Genomic DNA, 22,230 nt, shown 5'->3' with positions numbered 1-22,230 from the left:
CTCGAATTGTCATTTGAATATTAGTATCGAATTTCAATCGGAGAAAGAAACTCAGTAATCAATCATGCGACTGGTACATTCCCCGGTTCATTCAATTTCGATATCATTGTTATTTATACATGACAATACGGGACCTCAATTAAGTATAATTTGAATGTTGAAGGTCTGTGTCTAATCCATTTTGAATTGCTTCCAAACTCCAGGCGTAGTCAGGTTGTAAGGCCATTATATGAATGATATATAAATAATGTAAACATAGAGCGAGACAAGATGAGAAATTTATACTGACATATAAAGATGTAAAGAGAAGTTGGGAGAAGTGAAAGAAAAAAAGGAGAAAGACAGAAAGACAGACAAACAGACAGAGAAAGAGAGAGAGAGAGAGAGAGAGAGAGAGAGAGACAGAAAGACAGACAAACAGACAGAGAAAGAGAGAGAGAGAGATAGAGAGAGAGAGAGAGAAGGAGATAGATAGGGGAGTTGCAGCCGTGTTTCCTGTTTTCATGTTCTGATATGTTATGATATTTTCATTCCATTAATTCTCATGGGTTCATGATTTATAGGAGTCCCACTTCAAGAAAATATTTTCTTGAAGTGGGACCCCTATTACTCTGCTTCATCAGCATCTGAAGGAAGTGTTGAGTCAGGATAATTTTATTTTCTTCATTGCAAACATTTTTACATTTCCACATCTTACATCTGTTAAAAACATTTTCCAGTACGTGAAAAAAGGTCGTAGAAACAATGTTTCGTATTTAAGAAAAAGGTGGACAAGTTATAAGTGGTTTCTCTTAATCCACTGATTTCTGATGCGCCACATGCCAATTCATTATCTTACATAAATTATTGCAGTGCTGGAACGTAATCAATAAAAAGATTGGAATCCAATCATTTATGAAAACGAGAAATTTATATTATATTGAATTATTTTGTCGATTTTCATGATGCTAGAAACCAAGAAAGCAGAGGCATTACATTCTGGACATAGTAAATATGAATTATGAATATCAATAACGAAGTTAGGGAGAGGGAACAGCGGCCAGTGCCTTATAAAAATCATTTTAATCCCGTGCCTGTCTCCAGTTTCGCAATAGTGTCCCCCCCCCCTTTTAAAATAATTATACCACATCACATATCTGGGTCTAGTGAATACAGGCAGCCTGAGAACCCCTATATAGTGCTTGCGTGAAGGCAACCAAATTCTTAGTAAATATACTCTTTAAGGAACTTAAAGGAAGGGTGCATGGCTGACAAACGGTCATGTTCTTAGCATACAAAAAAAATACTACCTCGACAATTCCGTCCAGCCACGTTGTATATGTCAGTAAGGTATCGTCACCACAGTAAGGAGCAGATTTGCTGCCATGCTAAGATGTGTCTACCACAAAATGTACATTTAACTCCTTAAGTATCAAGATGATTTACAAAATATCTTGAGGTCATGACTTTGAGTAGAGGTCATGTGACATAGCTGGAAGCATCCACTCACGTGTCAAGATTGATAGAAGTGACAACAAATCATGTCGATACCATCACACATTTGTAGAGAGAGAGAGAGAGAGAGAGAAAGAGAGACATAGAGAAAGAGAACGAGAAAGAGAGAGAGAGAGAGAGAGAGAGAGAGAGAGAGAGAGAGAGAGAGAGAGAGGTAGACTGGATGGTAATGCATTCAAGTGAAGCGGTGGTAAATGATGTTGCTGTTGTATTATTTTTTTGATTTTTAGGATGTTTAAAATGATAGTTTATAACAGGTTACATAACATACAGAGGAGTGCCCTTTTCCCATTTCTTTGGGATCCATGATTTTGCCGGTTAAAAGATATATTAAGGTGTATTATGCGATGAAATTTTGGCTAAATCAAGTACCATTCAACATAGGAATGAACATTCTTACCGGAACAGGTATGATAAGCAATCGTACTTGATGATCAAAATGCGATTGCTCTTTAGATTATGCGATAAACATGAATCATCGAAAGCATTGAATGGTTGTTGCTTGGTTGCTATGGCAATGGAACATGATTACAATCATAGCTTGGGTAGGTCAATCCATCATGAGAAGAAGTTATTATTGTCTAGACTATGCTAGAGTGTAGACAACGAACAGTTGGTAAAGACCGTGCACAGCAAGGAACGATTCCCGAAAAGAAACCCAGTTACTATACGCCCTTCCTCGATTTTACTTATTTTGTTAAGATAATAAAATGTAGGTCTTTAATTATTGTTTTAGCAGTGTGCCAATGGAGATTCCATATAATCTAAGCTTATTCGAAAATGATATATAATGATTATCATTCAGCCACATTTAATATCTTTAAAATATAGTTCTTATTATCAATATTGCACTGAAACTAAAAGAAAACTACATTTAACTTGAAAATAAACTTGATGTTATTCGATAGCGCGCAGAAAGTATTGTAGGCAAAAACACACACGTGAGTTTAAATAAATTGTGTGCTACGTTAATATTTGTGAAAATGTTAAATACAGATTTCTTTGGACGATCCAGTCTGCTCCTTCATGAATTTAATATTATTATGCTGTATTATATTGAAAAATACTGAAATCCCTATGTTTTGATTTGAAAGTTTTCACGTACAAAGTTTGATGGACACCCACTGAAGTTGAACTTTCGTAGCTACATGAATCGGGTCATGGATGATGCATTAAGTCCCATGCAACAATATTTATGTTCCATCAGACATGATTAATGCCAAGAATTAAATTGGTTAATTTCCTGCTTCGCCATCAATAATAACTCGAAGGCTTCAACCATCTTATGTTATCTTTATTCTAACTTGTCTTCATTAAGATGTTTTGTATTAAGGAACACAACTGGGATTTCTTTCTTTCTATTCAGTAGTGGAGGCTATACTTGAAGGTTAATCAATGTTGCTTATGTTTCTGTATGGGGTGGCCCGTACTTTTTCATGTTCCAGTTATTTTTCTTAATATTTAATCTCATGAAATAAACCACTCAAAATAGCAGTTTGTGATTGATTTAATTGTTCGTACCCAAACCATCTTTCCTTCCAGTCTAGAAAATAATTATTTTGTTATTGCCATCTTGAAGATAATTATCTGAGAGTAGAAGTTGCTACCAAAAATGGATGAAAATACTTGCACACGTTCTCCTCTGATGGTCACCTAGGGAGATAAACTAGAATACGTGACTAAACCCTCATTTAGATCCAACTCTGTCTGCTCTCCTGCAAAGAATCAAATAGTTTGTGTAAATGAGGGCATCGTCTTAAGCTGTAAGATATGTCTTTGTTTTATCCATTCACATTCCAAACGCACTCCTTCCCCACTGATCTAATCTATTATGAGCTACTTTTTTCTTAATTTCCAAATCAGTGATTTTGTATTTTTCGTCATCGTCGTTGATGTTGTTATTGTTATTAAGCTGATCATGGTGATGGTGTAGTGGTTAGATAATGATTAAGTCAAGCGATACTTTAAGTAAGGTCGTATCAGAATCATGAGGGTGGAGAATGTATTCCTATACCAACCCCTTCCCGTCCAAGTATTTCAGATCTGTTTGTAGACTAGTGCCTCATTTTGACCTTGCATGCCCTTGAACAGAAGACATTCCACTGCTTCTGTTTGTCTGGATGTTCAGTTCATCTGGATTTAAAACAGTTCGTGTGACAGATAGATAGAAAGAAGAGAGAGAGAGAGAGAGAGAGAGAGAGAGCGAGAGAGAGAGAAAGTATGCAGCCGCATGCGTATGATAATTAATAATCTTATTTTAATGTAAGCTACTGAACGGTTAGTAATTGATGGTATCAACTGATTATCTATTGGATACATAAATCGCAGACCAGTCAACATTCATCCTTGAGAAATATCTTGTTTTGGTATGCATGGAATGTACATGACACATCTATGTTGAACTTTTCGATATTTGTACTCATAACTCGTTGAGTGCATGCATGTTTTTGTTTTAACGTGAACAAGTGATAAGCATTAAGGAAATAAACACATGTGCAGTGCATACCATTAGTCCAACTGTTGCTATATCAATCCATAATTATGTTACTAAAAGCGGGCGCTCATTAGTCGTATGACGTCGTATATAAACTTGAATTTTAATGGGAATGCTTTAATGTTAAGCCTTGAAAGCAGGAGAGAGAGAGAAAGATTAATAGACAGACATATAGTAAAATAGAAAGATAGATAGGGAGAGAAATTCTTTGATATTTTGGATAAAAGGACAAACGTCTCTATGCGCTTCCAAATTTTGAAATTATTACCCCGGCTTTAGCATGGCTGGCATTACGGCGCTCTAGCATTTCAAGGAACGAATTCCTGCCAGGTACCTATTCAGGCGCGGATCCAGGATTTCTTGGGGGGGGGGGGGGGGGCAAATTTGAAATCAATTTGAAATTTAGTGTGCTGAAATTGAAAATCGTGCCGACCAATATTTCGCTTAGGTGGGGGGGGGGGGGGGGGGGAGTGAGCAATAATTTTGTTTTGGCCCTCGGAAATTTGAGAATCGCACCCCCTTGAGCGCCAAGGGGGGGGGGGGGCATCTAAAAAATGTAGATCAATGTCTTGCCAAAGGACATTAGTGCCGCGGTGGGACTCGATCCGCGGACCTTGGGATCAATAGTCCGGTGACATATCCATTCGACCACGACACCTCTAAAAATGCAGGAAGAGATGCTTCTTTTCATATTTTACTTCTCAATGTGAGAAATGCTAAATAATCTAAACAAAAATCTCCGTGCCACAATGTGTTGAAAGGGAAACCTTTCATGGTTGTAGTTGTAGATGAAGTAGATTTCGTGAAAGGTGTAAAGTAATGGCAATGTTAACTGGAAAAGGGTGATAACGAGACCGAGAGAGAGAGAGAGAGAGAGAGAGAGAGAGAGAGAGAGAGAGAGAGAGAGAGAGGGGGGAGAGAGAGAGATAGAGAGAGAGAGAGAGAGAGAGAGAGAGGGGGGTGGGGAGGGGGGGGGGCTATACAAGAAGATACAATTTTCTAAAATTACTAACATTGACGAAAGCTATGAAGCATTGGTAATCTCATCGATATGGAGGTGTCGCAGTCTAGTGGATATGTCACCGGACTGTGGATCGCATGGTTCGCGGATCGAGTCCCACCGCGGCACTAACGTCCTTTGACAAGACATTAATCTACATTTGTCACTCTCCACCCAGGTGTTAAATGGGTACCCGCGGTAGGATGCGAACGTTAATGTGGTTGGATTGGCAAGTGTGCGCTTGTGAAATGGCGCCTGACTGGAATATTCCTCAGAGAGCGAAGCGTGTGATGACCAGGGTAATAATAATTACGACGTAAAACGCTTATAAATGTAGTAGTAATTTGACTATTATTACATGGGTAATTTGAAAGCAGATATTAAAGATAGAAGTTGGAATTTTAACGATAGCATGAAGACATTTTATGATTGAGAATAAACGTCAGCGTTGTTTTGACACAATCTCTGGCAAATAACCTTGCTTTCAAAGCTATTGTCCACTTAGAAGCTGTGGGATAGAGTGGCCCATCATAGTGCATCTCATTCAGTCTACACTTCATCAAGGTCTCCCGCCTCTCCTGGCGGCAATGAACTACCAAGATATGTTTATACGACACACTTTATTCTTTTGTTTTCGTTCAATTTGCCGTACATAACAGCCATGATGAGGGTCTAGGTGTGAAGTGTCCTCTGTCACCTTTATTTCATTCAAATCTATTTCCTATACTCGACCGTCACAGATTTTATTTTTAGTAATCAAGCTCTCTCATTCTCTCTCTCTCTCTCTCTCTTTTGAGGGCGAACGCCCTCACCCACGCACATTCCAACCACACACACACCCACCCCGCACACACCTTATGCGCGCGTTATGTTTTGCACATAATTATTGATATGTATTTAAATCATCCGATATTGACGTAAGTGATTAACTTACTTTATTGCTAACAACGCTCGGACAATTTCAGAATATTAGGAAGATTGACTGAACTTGAGCAAATCTAGGGTTAATAAGAGAAAGATTTACGCAGGCCTATTCTAGAAAATAAGCAGTACTGAAAATAGTAGCGACACTGATGAAGTTGCAATTAAATGTGTTAAATATAGTCGCATATTGTTCTGCTTGTACTCAAAATATACACGCATGAGATAATTCGATTTTCCTTCTATGTTTTTTCTATGAATGTATTTGTAAAGCGGATCGCGGATTCATATTCCCCTATAGATAGTTTTCGCTGACAGCTACCCGCGAGAATATAGAAAGCTCGTTGAAAGTGACACACACGCAGGTCTTAAAGATAAACTTGAGCTCTGGTAATGCGATTGCATTGTGAAAGAAAAGGTGTGGAATGGATCAGAAAAGTTGATCATATAGCATGCAAGTAATGATGTGTAATGCAAGGTTCTGGAGTCATCAAAATCATCATAAATTTGGCAGAGTCTTGGTAAAGTAACAATCACTTACACAGACAGATGTATATGGGACAACCCACATGGTGTCGGGGCTAGTACTACCCCGATTTCCTTATCTTTCTATGCTCATTACTCAGCCAGTATACATTTTCTTCCGAAATTGTTTGGCACATGACATTTATTTGTAATCTTGAACATTCAGTGTAAGTTTTGTTAGATTCTGTGAGAATTCATTTTCCCTTTTTACCAGAACTCAAGTTTATCTTTAATCGTGTCTTTTTGCACATTGCCGTGTTGGGCCAGGCACCAATATTTGGACGCTTCATTTCAGAATATTGATATGGTGCATCCTTGAAACAGGAGGTTGCTATAAATGCATGAAATTGAGAAAGATTCCAATAAAATCTCTTTATGTGACGACCAGTCACGTGTTTATATTAGTTTGTAAGTGCTGACTGCCAGTATGGCCGTGACCTAACGGTCATAACCTGCTTTCATATTTGATTAGATTTGTGTTTGCAAATTAACTTTCTTATTTTCAATCGGTGTTTGCTCAAAGTTTCACCTGTTTCTTTCAATTCTTCTGCTTCTATCTAAACCCAATAAATTCCCTTTTAATTAAGTGAACTATTTGACTTAGGCAAGTGATTTATCATGCTGGTTCTCTCCAAATCGTTTTTGATACCCAACTAAAATTTTGTTAAATTTTGTAACCCGTCAATGTTATATTATCATTTGATTGCTTTCTGTACGTATTTTTTCTATTTTTGTCTCTTCTATTTTCTTCCAAAATCGAGAACAGGAAACGACAAGCTCGGAGTGTGTATCGCGGATGGGAAGAATTGTTCTCGTGTAGAACATACTTCCAGAACACTAAGCGTGTGATTGCCATATTAAATCGTTTTATAACATCTGGATGACATTTCCCAAGTCTATTCTCTACTTCCTTTACCGTGTGGTGGATAAATTATTCATGTCTAATATTCCCCTTGTTCGATTTGAATGAGTTTGAATCCACATGGAATGTTAAACTAAGCTCTCAATCTTGCCCCACTTCTAAAAGAGGTGACGCGGAATTAATTTTTATATTGGTTATTTCAATAATTGGTTACAAGTTATTATCTAACATGATAACGTATTTATTAGTTGATGAAAGCATATTATGTATTTGTACTCCCCCATTCTTTGAAAACAAAGAATACAAATTAATCACTTCTTTTAGTAGGTTGATGCCTTGATGGTTTGATGATGAAATCCTAGACATAGGCTATCCTAAGTTTTTTTATTACTATAATATCACTAATCATTATCATGGAAGGAAAGTTTGCATGACTTTATGTACCGTCTCCCAGCTGAGTTTTGATACTAAACCTCAACCAAGCACGTATTATTAGATAGTATACCGTCCACTACATACAACATTGCCTTAGTATACTACGATACATGATTGAGATGGATTGCTACAAATAATATGATGGAGTAAATAGATATCATGAGACATAGTTCTGGGTAATAAGGAGCATGCGTCTTAATTGATTTTGAATTTAAGTCTTTAACTACAGGAAAGACGTACGTGTGTTCAGATATGGAAATATCATGGAAATATCATGTGAATATCATGGAAATATCATGTGAACTGCTGTCCAGTTGGGTCCGGCAAGCGGAGGCATTGTGAGAGCCTTATAGTTGTTTTTTTTTCTTCTTATTTTTTTCTTAAAAGTTTAATATTTCGTGCAGGTCTGATGTCTTAGTAATATTTGTTGTTTTGTATTCATTTACATGTTTGTAATTTGTGTTGTACTTTTGCAGGGCCCCCGAGTATAACAGTGTTTTACTCACTGACGGGGTTACCCTGGGTAAATAAAACAAAATAAGTAAATAAATAAATAAATAAATAAATGGTCTTTAATATTCACAGTATCCCTCGTCTTGATCAGTAAATTTCAAATTGATTTGACAACCACTTCATGATATTTTGTTATAAGGGACTTTCATCCACATAATACCTTCCTTCGCAATACATGAGAAAAAACTGTTGATACTGTTTTTTTTCTTTTAAAACGAAAAAAGAATGTGCTGTCGTTTGCGATCATTGTCACCTTTTAACCCAGGCCCTTGCAAGATGGAATAAAACAGATGTATCGAGCTCGTTCATCACTCTGATATACCATTCACTTCATTGTTGATGGATACTCTCACAGCTCCTGTTCAATTCAATATTATAATGCCACATATCGTTCAAACTCTCGAAGGTGTTTTCGTTTAATTTGTTAACACTTGTCAAAATAAATTACATGTTAACACGTCTTAAGAAGTTTTGAAAGGGCGCGTATACTTCTTTAATCCTTTAATCCTTTAGATTTTTCAGATCAGTAAAGTTTGAAAATTTGATGTCAAAAACGTCGTTGTGTACTTAGCGAATGTATTTTTTCTCCCTATAATGAACCATAAGCAAAAAGATCATCATCTAGACTAGAACAGTAAGTACTATCTGGTATGTCTTTTCTCATCTAAACAATGTTTGCATGATTTTTTCAAAATATAAAAAACAAATTCCTTGCAGCGGAAAGTCTATCCATGCACAGTGAAAGGAATTTATCTCTCAAACTATTCCCTTGAATGCAAGCAGATCAGACTGTCGACAGCCTACGTACTATTACTGTTGATTTTGTCACGTTTCATGTTTTGTTCATTCAGGCAAAAGGAAAACTATACCGCTGGGAAAGAGTTGAGTTCTACTTCTCGGGTAATTAGTCATGGAGATGGTTGCTGTCCATACGAACTTAAATATCCCGAATATATTACCGGATACACAGAATTTCCTATTGAAATTCCAAAGGAAATATCCTGTTTGAATTGTCGGGGGGGGGGGAATGGGGGGACGCCTTCAGAAAAACAAAATATAATGGTAGCCCATTTCCCTTTTTATCATGACATATAGTCGTTACTGTCGGGATCTTAATAACTAACCGTGTCAAATTGAAAATGAAAATCTGATGGGGTTCTTGTTATTCGTCTGGTATGCTCAACCTAGAACATACATGGCGGATAGGATTCGTCTTCAACTATCTCCTAGTAGTTATGGATAAGAAGTTAGTCGAATAAATTACAAAAGAAGCGGGGAGAGAGAGGAAAGGAGCGTATACAGAAGAGAAAGTGTGTCGAATAAGTACAGGAGAAACATAGAGAGAGAGAGAGAGAGAGATAGAGCGAGAGAGAGAGATAAATGGATAGAGATAAAATGGGAGGAGTGTAGATCAGAGTAAAAAGTGAGAGACAAGAAGACAACGGATATATAAAAAAAGAAGACACTGGCTCCAAGATAACAAGCCAGAGACAATTACAAATATACAAACCACATGAACCCAATACAGACACATACAGTTATAATTATTATGTACGCAAACATTATAATGTAGATTACTATTACGTCTTTACTTCTGAACTTGCAAATATTGTTTGTAACATTTTTTGGGAAATGTTGAGGAGGTGAATCCCACTCTATAGGATCTTTAGGATATCCCAGAGGACAACTAACATGGAACAAACCGAACACTAATAGTAGGCCTATTACCTCAAAAACTATTCTCCTGGCAATTACCCCATGCTTTCCCAAGCAATTAGTGGATTTTAAGGAGTTCATTTGAGGAAGAGTATTGCACAAATTGTTATTTCTTGTTACCTGCAGTTTAGATTAGGCTACTTGGTTTTTTTATGCTATTTAAAGAGCATGCCAGTCGGAAATTAATTGAGTATTCGTCTATTTCAATAAGGTTTAGGCGATAACCTGGGGCCTATTATAGAAGAGAACATTGGGTGATATCATTGACCTTTATGAGAGCTTGGTCATGACCCACAGCGTGAATACAAGTGTTGCATGCTGGGAGATGGAGGGACCAATCAAAAAATGTCTTCATCCAGGGAGAGGTCTCTTTGCTTCAGCCGAGCAGATCCACTTTGAACTACAACAAGTTGTATATCAATCAAATTGTAGATCTTTACATAAGAAAAGTTTAGGGTCAATGAAACTATTTAAAGGTTCCTACAAAGCACATTATTTTCAAGATATAATGTGATAGAAAATAAGATGCTTTGTTGTATTAGTGTTAATTATTCAAGCGTAGTTTACTCATATCAAATTCTTGCTATTGGTCCTATCATCCTATGTATGACTAAATGGGTTTACCGTATGAGTAGAGACCCTCTGATTTGTTACACATTTTATCTGTTTATTTTAAATATGTTTATTTTGTATACTTTGTCATTTAATAATTTCAGTTATTTTTACCAGTAGACTAGATAGTCGATGTTGTTGTTGTTGTTATGAATTTTTGTCATTCGATTCAAAAGAATGTGGACGACACTTGCGTGCGGGGCTTATCTTTATATTTCCACTTTGACTTTTGTAATAATAAAACAGAGATTTTAGCGGATTTCACCTAGAACGGGTTGCATTATTATGGGCATTATTCCAAATTATAAAAAGATATCTAAGATATAAACGGCACAGGAACAAGATGATTTAAGGAAGCCATACCAGACTTTATCATTCTAAGGGTTAAGGTCAAACTATTTAGCATACCATTCAGTGTTTAGTAATGTATCAAATAGAGCATTCAAGAACGCCCGAGATAACATCCGTTAATAAAGCAAGGTACATCCCACTATTCTTTTATTGATAGTTAGCAGTGGCATATCAAGCGTGAAGGGAATACCAAATGTTATCTTTAGAGGAACAGTGCATGTACATGTTTAGATGTTTTCATGTTATGTGTATACAGCTTGACGAGGGATAAGAAAAAAAGATTCGGTCTCGTAAGTACTACGATAGAAGTGAATTGAGTGACTGTCATAAACAGGTAAAATTCATTAAGTATTTGTCTTCCGATGTAAGAATTTCCATTGAGTCGGAGCAGTTATATTGAACAAACAGCTCTTTGATTTTAAAAGCCTATGTTGTTTTAATCTTTTTAAAAGGCTGTGAGCGTTTTACTTTATCTTTTCGAAGCTCACATATACATTATATAGTAGGTAGGCATCGGGTAAGCAAATTGTCATTTACTATTTCTCTTACTCTCTATGTTTCTTATTTCTCTCACCAGTTGTCTCTTTCATTGTCTCCTTTATCTATGTTTTTACTTTTTTTTTTTGGGGGGGGGGTGGGAGGGGGGGTAAATATTAATATTTTTACAATACTTTTATCATGGCAATTATTTATATTTATCTCTGGCCCAGGCTAAATACTACTTATTGCATGGTAATTAGTTATATTTCCCCCTTATATTTGTCCATGTATACACATTTCAGTCTTGAATCTCATTGAATCCGTTTCCGTCTACATATCAATTTATTGACATTTTTCTTTGTCCGTCTCCCAATATATCACTCTCTTTATTTATTTTTCTCCCTTTTTAACGTCCCCACTGAGACCATCACGAGGATCATGATAAAAAGCTTTGACGGTTCTCGAGGGATTGATGATATCAATCCAGGTTGGGGGTCATATATTCCAAGTTCATGACCCTTTCTGATACAATGAAAGAGTAACTAGATGCTATACTACGTGACCATTAATTTCAAAGAATGCCAAGTGTAAACTAGCTTGGTTCCACAAGCATTGTACGCAAGTCAGCTCTTTTTTCGTTCATGTCGGAAAGTATAATAACTGATTGAAATATGAGACGAAATGTGAACTCGGTATTTGGCAAGGTAAAGTTATTAAAGCAAAATGAAATTGGATGAATATCATTCATCATGTGTCGGATACTATTAATAGATAGAAGACTACCGTGTTATTCAACGCTAGGTTCCATGCATTTGACGCAAATGATTTTGTTTAAATATTGAGATGGTCTAGGCTTCCTGGGCTTACTCTTCCAAGTGTCCTGATTATTAATGTCAGTCCTTCATCTACTTGTTTTTCATGTCAAAATGATGGTTCAATTTTAAACCTTATTCAAGTATAAAAGATAAAATATTTATATAATTCGTATAAGGTAACTGGGGAAGCATTTTCGCACGTTTTATAACGTCACAGGGACAGTTACATCATTTGAAGGTCATGTGGGGGGGGGGGGGGGGGAAACCCTCCTTGAACTGGTTATCTATTGTAGCTATAAATGCACATTATTGCATTGCGCTATTGGTAAATCGCTAATTGCTTTTGACGAGCATGACTGTCATCTGAAATTGTTATTTGATTGTTAATATTATAGTTGGGAATTCCTTTTATTTGGTTTACCATACGTCATTCCTCTTGACTTGTAGAACGTACTTAATCTTCTCAGGGTGGTCAATCATGACATACCTGAAGGCTTATTTTCAGATTTAATTAAAACACTACAGGTAAATCATTAGTCAATATATAGAGAGTCCTATCAAGGAGATCCTATCAACTCCTGTACCATCATCACACATATTATATTCCTGTAGGTCACACTCCCGTATCCCGCCTCCGTGTGTAAATACATTTAGATTGCTTCCGGTATTCTGCATTCTGTTTGAAGTTTCATAAATATGATCCATATGTCCTGGTCTAATTTGATGATGCGGCTTTCCTCTATACGCTTACCCCCTCCCTGGCCCAAAAGAGCTGCAATGGCAATTTGTATGATAACCTTCTGGTTAAGAGTGTTTCGGTATATGAAAGTGCAGGTGCAGGGTATAGCGAGAGGATGTGAGTATGGGGTTCGACTCAGTAACCATGGTGACGGCACGTTATCAAGATGACAGGAGTATGCATATCAAGTATGGAACCCTACTTTGATGTGTAAATAATGAGTAAATGATAGAACACAAGTTATCAACAACACGGTCATTTCAGTGTAACCATCAATTACCAGATCATGCTATACGCAATGACTTCACTTCATTTATGTTATTTGTTTTGCTAATTATTCTTTGCCTTTCTCTTCGTTACAGAAGCAGCAAATATCATCTATCACATAAAACAAAGGAAGAAATCTGAAGAGTCTTCGGATATACCATTCCATGTGGACAAAGCTACAGGAGAAGTGCGTCTATCAAGGGCGCTTACCCCAGGAGCATACACAGTCACCTTTCTTGGTTATGCCAGAGATAAGAGACAACCCAAAAACAAGGCCGTCTGCAAAGTCAAAATTCGAGTCGTCAATGTGGGTCGATTCAGGTTTATTTCAAAAAAGTTCAACGGGAGTATAGAGGAAAATAGTGTAGGTGAGATAAACGCATCTATAAAAGTACGGAATACTAAGGTTGGTCTTCCTGTCAGGTATGCCTTACGGAATGTGACCCCTGATGATGGGTCTGGGTTCTTTGGCATTAATGTCACCACCGGAAGCGTGTGGGTATTCCGAAGTTTAGACAGAGAATATCACAAGCGGTATGAACTCAATGTTGTAGCGATCTGTGGCGAAGAGCAGGATGAAGCGAATTTAATACTGTCTGTCTTAGATGTAAACGACAACCCTCCTAGATTTCCCTATGATATTCTTCGAATGTACGTGTATGAGAATGTGAATGTATCGATCTCGGGAGAGACAATAGTCAATGCTAGTGATATAGATGAAGGACAGAACGCAGTGGTGAGGTATAGGATCTTACAAGGCGCTAGAGGTATCATTAAAGTGGAACCTAGTAGCGGTCAGCTTTACAACCGATATCACATCGACTATGAACGTGTCAAGAAGTTTCGCTTGATCGTAGCTGCCTACTCTGGAACTCTCTTCACCACTGTCCGTGTATTCATTCATGTCATTGACCGCAACGACAATGCACCTGAAGTACCAAACTTTGAGGTGTTTTACAATGGTCTTCCAGATGATATTCTATCAGGTACGGAACTTGCGCGTATTCCCGCCCGTGATATCGATAGCGAAGGCAAACTCCGTTTCGTGATCCTTGGTGACGCAGCCGACCAGCAGCAGACCGATAGCCAGGTGACCGGAAAGAATGATCTATTGCAAGTGGATAGTTTAACAGGAACTCTTCGGTTCAAACCGAAGGTTCATCGCCTAGAGGTCTCCGAGGAGAATCAGGGGAGCACTGAGGTGACTGTATTTGTCAGTGGTATGTCACTGGCTCATAATTTGATTTAAATGAAATGTAGTCATACATGTAGCAGAAGAACACAAATACATTACGATAACAAAAACTTGAATACATGAAAACCTTATTTTTTTATATTTGGTGGAATAACCTGTATTAAAATTCATTCAGCTTCGTTGCTAAAATTAGAAGACGAATTTGTGTGGTTCTGCCCAATGAACATCATGATAGAATCACAATATTTAAATGAATACAGGGCTAAATCTGCGCATATAGAAGCCGTGGTAATATATACAATGTGTCGACTATTATGTCGATTATCATTGTCATTAACTCCATTATTGATAAGTATGTGCAACGGGGTGACTGTCATCAAATTATAAAAAGTTCAATTATTGAAATGTTTATACCCAAAATGTGCAGAGGTTAACCATTTTCTTATGTTTACTGTATAATCCAGAAGTGGTACATCATATCAATTGATCTCACCCCTCTTAGAGGGGTCATTAGACTGTAATGAAAGAAGTTGGAAGTGTTTCACCAAAATGTGCCGCCATGCGTGATGAAAGTTGGTTGTGTTTGTTTAGACTTGGGCAAAATGGAAGTCTTCCACAAAGTTTATAATATGACAGCAGAGGTTGGAATTTTCTCTTTTTTGTATCCAGTAAAAGTTACATTAAAACAAAAGGAAGAGGTCATCAATATCGGAGTTTATCGACGCTTTTGCCCCTCTCCCGATCGAATAAATAGTTATGTCGATGCAAATTAAAATTCTGATTTTTTTCTTCTGAAAATTGTCCAATTGAAAAATTAATGTGATTAATGCATCAAAGACGAGTGCATTTGTTTTAAAAACAGTCATGTATTGAATGAAGTAATTAGGTATTTTGCAACAGTAACACGAACTCGACTAATAATGGACGCAAGTAACAAATCTGAAAAGTCTAGCATATTCGTTCATTTTGAGACCTTTCTTGAACAGACCGGTTTTCTATAATTGTATGCATACTTTTTAACAAAGGTTGTTCTTGACGATCTGAAAGCTGCTCCGAGGTTTTCCCGATATAGCAACAAGTAATATGTGCAGACTGGATTCCGAGTATTGCAGATCATTCATTGATAACAGGTTAAACGAAATAATTCGTCACTAGGTACCCGGGAAAGAAGCATCCGTGAATTTGAATGTGTTAGTAAATCGGTCTATTACGCCAATTGAGAGAGTAAATTTTAGTAATGAAATGAACAAATAACTATTTCAAACTTCATTCTTATCTGATTTTTTCTGTTATCCAGATGGTGTTCATGGTCGTACAGCACGATGTCGTCTAGAGCTTACCAGTGTCTCTGAAGCAATGATAGCAAACAGTGTTAATGTCCGTATTCCTGGTGTTACACAAGATGAGTTCCTTCAGTCTGGTGGTATTGGAAAACTCCGTATGGCGTTGAGTGAACTCCTAGACGCTCATAAACTCAACATATTCAACATCCGGGAAATGACCGAAGATGGGCACCCGATTGTCAATATTTCTTTCTCGGCACGTAACAACGAAAACGGATTCCTTTCTCCTCGACAAATCGTAAACACTATTTTCTTCAAGCGTGATCAGTTACAACTTCTTTGTGGTCTATTGGTTATACCGGCTGAGGATGATCGGTGTTTGTACGAGACATGCGGTGGATATCAGAGATGTATGAGCAGAAAAACACATACAGGAGGATCGTCTGTATCCTCAAGGAATAGCAAAAGTTCTGTAACCTTTCATGGCATCAATCCATCGGTAGTACAGTGGTGCGAATGTCCTGATCCACACACTAATAATAACTGCTCAGAACCACTCGACTTCTGCCACTCCAAACCCTGTGTTAATGGAGGAACCTGCGAGAGGACGGATGATGGATACGTCTGTGTTTGTCCACTAGGATACGCTGGTGAGTTAGCAATACATTTATAAAAGTTATAGTCACAGAAAGAAGAGATAATGATGATCTAATAAACTAAGATCACGAACTACGAACTGTGGAATCTATAATAGAGAGAATGTAATAAGTTTAGTAGGCATACATCTCGATTAAATAGTAGAAAATTTTGCGGCATGTTACTTGCTTGTGTAGGCCTACATACATTGTTTGTTTTTTAATTGCTGTAACCCTTATTTATCTGTAACTCAGGGACAGAAAAAAAATCTTCTCACAATACTTCTATTTTGTACTATAGTGATAATTATGATGCTCTAAGGATGTAAAACTGTGGATGTTGACTGGTACATCACAGTGCCGTAAAAGGACGTGACACGTAGCAGTTCACTGTGTCGACGTGCAAATCTAAAAGTCCCTAATGGCGAATAAAGCACTTATGAGGCAATTGCTCTGTCATGTTGCTAACATGCTTCCTTAATCGTTCTTATATGATCATCAAATCATTACTGTTGCCAATGACGTGTTATGATTTGTTGATATGAACTTGTGTAGTATGACCGACACTTGAAGGAAAGGAGCTCTAAACATTGTGTTGAATAGAAGGCCAAACGTTTTATCTTGTTTTGTCTATATCTGTGAGCCAAATTATATTGATTTAATTAATTACTCAAGTGAGGGCTGAATACTTTACAGATGAGTCGAATACTTGGATAACGCTCTAGGTGATACTTATTATGATGAGAAAACAATTAGAAACGTCAACCAAGATGGATTTGAAATACTAACTTCAATAACTTTGACATTTAATGTTCATCCATTGCTATATTTCTACTGTACACAGGAACTAATTGTGAGATGGATTTCGAGAGAGGTCAATGTTTTGATGGAGCATGTAAACACCATGGTGTCTGCGAGAACCAGAGGAATGGAGGCTTCAAGTGCTACTGCCGTGTCGGGTTTGATGGTGCTCGGTGTGAGATGACAGCTAGACATTTTCCCACAGGAGCATACATGGCCTTCCCGACTATCACTCATAGATCATATATGATTCTGTCACTCAAGTGAGTTCCTAATCATCACTTAATTATTACATGTGTGTAAAACATAAGGAATGTACACTTAGGTCATATTTATATGATCCTATCACTCAAATGACTTCATCATTGCCACCCATAGGTCGTGTATGTAAGAAATAGGAAAACACTGCAACAATTCTGAATGATGATAAACACTGTCTAATTCCATTACGAGAAAAGAGCAAAGAGAAAACGTCTATTGAGGTGTTGTGGTCCAGTGGATAAGTCTCCGGACTGTGAACCACAAGGTTCGGGGTTTGAATCCCTGCCACACCACTAACGTCCTTCGGCAATATGTTAATCTACACTTGCCACACTCCAACCAGGTGGGTAATACTTTCCAAAGCTCGTTGGAAGCGCGTAGGGACGTTATATCTTAATCCATGAAAGGAATCGCTACAACACTTAAGTTTCCTCAGTACAATATGCACTTTTTCCTTACTCGGGGGGGGGGGGGGGGGGAATGATGCTTAATTACCCCTGGCTAGGCTACTGTGCCTCATCGAGGCGTCACCAATGGATAAGACAAAAAATTGCCGCCCTGTTCCTAACCATTACCCCTGTATGATCTCTATCAGTCAAGGGAGTTCCCAATCATGTATATGTCTTCACCATTTTCATTGTTTTTTCTTCAGTTTTTCGACTTTGCAGACCGACGGAATGATCATGTACATTGGTCGCTATTCTCAGCAGCATGACTTTCTAGCGCTGGAGATCATCGGTTCGCAGGTAGCCTTCTCATTTGCCGTGGGTCGTCTTATCATGAGAGTAATGGTTGGAGTACGAGGAGGTGTTAGTGATGGTAACTGGCATGTCATCAAACTAGATTACAGAGATAAGGTTAGTTATATTGATATTCACAAACATGCAAGGAACGAGGAAATAATTGGTCAGTCAAGAAACGGGGATTTAAGTTAAGTCAAATTTTATATAGGAGCTAGATTACAGCGATAAGGGTGTAAAGCCACCTATAATGTCACCGAGCTAAAATATAAAAAATCACTTACGTTACTCTGAACGCCATGAAATGTATGCTATGTTACCTTGCAACCAACTACGAACAGGGATGAGGTATTCATATTGTGTATTTTCGAGCCCATGCATTAGAACAGGCCTTCTCAACTAGTTTATTAGAAGTGCCAAAACAAAAATGTATTGAGGTTGAAGTGCCAACCTGTATGTTTGGTGACTGTGATGCGAGGGAGCGTAGCCGATACCGGGTGGGGTACAGGGGGCGAAACCCTGGAAGCTAGTGGATTTTAGGGCTTTTTTAAGGCCAAGATGTGGCATTTTTAACACCTTCTATTCCATAAAATATCAATCACAATTTCATATTGAAGTGAAATAATTAGTACAATTCCTGGGTAAATGGAAGTAAATTTATATGTAGTTAATGTGGTGCAATAAAGACGGAAAATGTCAAAATCAAGTGAAAATCAAACAAACAAAATGGCTTGGTTACATTTTGGACTCTACTTCGACTGCGACCTTTTGATTTTGCTGATTTTTTTAATTTTAGAATATAGTTTTTTGATTTTTCTTTCTTTAATTTTAAATTTAAATTTTATTATTTTTGTATTAATTTCTTGGAACAGCCGCGCGCCACTCCAACTGACCGCATGCGCCACAAGTGGCGCGCGCGCCGCCAGTTGAGAAGGCCTGCATTAGAATATATAACAGATGTTTGCAATAGATTAGGGGGGGGGGGAGAAAGAAAATAATGTAGGAAATAATGCATTTCCATAACCGTCGTCATATTACCTTGAATTTTTGAATAATTATGAAAACCTCAAGCTCTATCCGGTATTATAAATATATTTATATGATATTCCCTTCCTTATAGATTGTGGAGGTGCTTCTTGATCACTGCGCGACCGGAGGTGAGCCCTCTTCGTCAGAAGATGATGAACTAAGTAATGATCCATGCATAGCCTTTGCTACACAGGCTGTTGATGTAACAACATGGTAAGTGGTCAATCCGAAATACGTGTAATATTAATTTTCTTCCATTTCTGTTTTCATTTTAACAAAATACTCAGGTGATACATGACTTATGTAATGACATAAATAATTTAAAAGAGCATCTTAATAGTTTTCACACAAGGAAAAGGAAAGAGACGTTAATCCCCCAAAATAATGATGAGTAAAGAAAGGGAAAGGGAATTAAGAGTAAAGAGGTTGGAGACGTCTATAGGGTATATTGAGCCGTATAAAAGAGACTATGAATTATTACCATATATACTCATTCTATGTAGTGCGTAAGTGGCTTATAATGAGAGATGTATATGAATTTCATACATGTTATAATCTGGGCTTCTTCTTTGTTTTTAATCGACAGGTTCCTGGATGTGAACACACCGCTGCTGGTAGGTAGCTTGCCAGCACAGCAGCAGGAGACACGGATACTAAATGAAGATTTCATCGGTTGTATTAAAGATGTCATGATTAATAATCGAATGCTGGACTTTGCAGAAAGTTTGTTTGATCACAACACGGAGCCAGGATGTCCAATATCGAGATATCGGTGAAATTGGAAACACAACACGAACATGATATGATTCATAATAACAATGGCATCAGACGATGAGGAATCTGTGAGGGAGGGCATTTGTGTATGCCGTTATAACCTGAGTCGAGTAAACACTCAATTTGTATGTCTCTTTTTACCCAGGGTTCGCTCGTAAGGATAGTAACGGTAATATTTTTGGATAATGGATGGATTCGAATTGGTGAATATATTACAATTATAATCAAAAATTAAATATCCTTGTGGTTTCACAAGTAAATAAGATGGTTCCTTGAGCATAATTACGTAGCAACATTGGGTATTAATCAGTTACGTCTTTTTGTTCATAACCATGAATCATAATTGAAAATACATCATCTCATCTCAGTTGTTTCGTGGTATGAAGCCTGAATGGCTAAGTTCTAGGCATGGATTCTTAACCGATTCACGACGGTCCAGGCGCGTACGCAGGATTTTTTCAAGGGGGGGGGGGGGGGGGGGGCGTTTAACATTTATAAATCGGGCCGAAAATTTCGCAACGACTCAGCCAGCCGCTGAATAAGCGGGAGGGGGGGGGGGTAAGAGGACACTTCGTGGGGGGGGGGGGGGGGGGGGGTAAGGTCACCTTTTTAGGTCAGCCATGGGAATAATTTTTTTTTTTTTTTAAATCCAAGGGGGGGGGGGGGGGTTTCCATTAATACAGATCGCGGTAGCGGTACATCTGGCTTAATTTCTACTACGAAGAGCGAAGATGTGATGAAACTTAAAGTGATTTCTATACAAATTGATTTGTTCTTCAAGAACATAACTTGGAAGTGAGTTATTAAGATGATTATGTGGCGCTACTTATATCCACGACTAAACGCGTCTATGATACGAATGCTGAGAAGGATATAACAAATGTGATAGCCTCTCTCTTATCACATTATTTTAGAGTCAATTTAGATTAGACTTACATTTTAAAAATAAAGAAGAAAACCATGGTCCATGAATCTTAGCCCTTGAATGTTTTGATAGTTATCATAATAGTAGTGGTTACTTGTATAGTGTGCACATCTGATTATATGAGGCTGCACACCAGCATTATTGTTTACCCCCTGCTTTGATGTTGTTGCACGGCTGCTTTTACTCTTGGTACGACTTAAACCTGAGTTGAGAGTGGCAAAAGTATAATTAATGTCTTACTAAAACGTATACGTGATGTGCTGCACTCGAACCCACGACCGTCGCATCTCTAGTCGAGTTTATGTCTTTTACAAAAGACAAACCTCGACAAGGACATTTTGATTTACCGTAACATGATCATCTAAACCCTAATATGTTTGTTATATCGATCTGAGTGTTTTCATTGGTACAAGATACTGTTTTTATTTCATCGATTTAGTGCCTTGTGAGAAGTAAATTTACAAACATTATATCATCCGTTTGTTGATGGATTTCACAACGTTATTCTCTTGCATCTAATCGCTCCTATAAACCGGGCATGGTGGCTCAGTGGTTAGAGCGCCCGCCTCATGAACGGGAGGTCGTGGGTTCGAACCTCGGCCGAGTCATACCAAAGACTTATAAGAATGGGACCTTCTGCCTTCTAGCTAAGCGCTCAGCATATTATTATGTAACCAAGGCCCGCTGGAAGAGCAGTTTCATAACTGAAGTGGCTACCCTGGGTAAATAAAACGTTCTTATTATTACTGTATCATTGTTCAGTTTTGCTAAGCTGTGTAACTGTAAACATACACCATGCTGGTATAAATTAATCAGTCTAAATGATACGTAGCCGTGTTTATATTCATGCTGTAATATATTAACAAATTTATGTAAATGGGACGAATGTCAAATTTGACATTAATAAGTGGTGTTGTTCGATGTTATGTAAAATACAGATGTTCTGATATCCATTGCATTATACAGTTAGGTATGAAAGTAATGAGAAAGGGGAGATTTAAAAGATTAATTACTCAAGATGAGAGTGAACTATTTAAACTTCCACAAAATAAACAGACAAACTTTACACACAGTAAATGGTGTTAAAAGGTGAATATTTATTAAATTTCAAAATAGTGAATGTACGATTGTGATGAATAACATTGTTTACTAAAAGTGGAATTGTTATACATTGTTGTTAAATATACCTTAATATGTGAAATATGTGAAATATACATGTACATATGCTTGACTTAAACATTTCTTTCCTTATAACTGTCTTCATTGTGTTCGGTAACATCAATCGGTAACTTGCTGCGGCAGCTCTTGTGAGGTTTATTTATTGAAGAACCCGTTCAAATTTGACTAAAAACATGGTTCAGTT

General features: G+C 37.5%; 1 protein-coding gene across 1 annotated transcript in view; it reads left to right on the top strand.

The window, feature by feature from the left end:
- LOC105440441 (cadherin EGF LAG seven-pass G-type receptor 1) overlaps positions 1 to 20,403 on the top strand; it is a 25,823-nt gene extending 5,420 nt beyond the window's left edge. Inside the window, exons 2-7 of the mRNA XM_011670555.2 lie at positions 13,320 to 14,444; positions 15,717 to 16,352; positions 17,182 to 17,401; positions 18,052 to 18,256; positions 19,260 to 19,381; positions 19,755 to 20,403. Coding sequence (XP_011668857.2) covers positions 13,320 to 14,444; positions 15,717 to 16,352; positions 17,182 to 17,401; positions 18,052 to 18,256; positions 19,260 to 19,381; positions 19,755 to 19,944 — 2,498 coding nt within the window. The 3' untranslated portion in view covers positions 19,945 to 20,403. The remainder of the gene's footprint in view (positions 1 to 13,319; positions 14,445 to 15,716; positions 16,353 to 17,181; positions 17,402 to 18,051; positions 18,257 to 19,259; positions 19,382 to 19,754) is intronic.
- The last annotated feature ends 1,827 nt before the right edge of the window (positions 20,404 to 22,230 follow it).

This window comes from Strongylocentrotus purpuratus, unplaced genomic scaffold (genome assembly GCF_000002235.5).
Source record: "Strongylocentrotus purpuratus isolate Spur 01 unplaced genomic scaffold, Spur_5.0 spur5_scaffold_4, whole genome shotgun sequence".
NCBI classification, from domain to species: Eukaryota; Metazoa; Echinodermata; class Echinoidea; order Camarodonta; family Strongylocentrotidae; genus Strongylocentrotus; species Strongylocentrotus purpuratus.
Note: the sequence above shows the minus strand (reverse complement) of the source record. Positions and strands in the feature narration are given on the sequence as shown.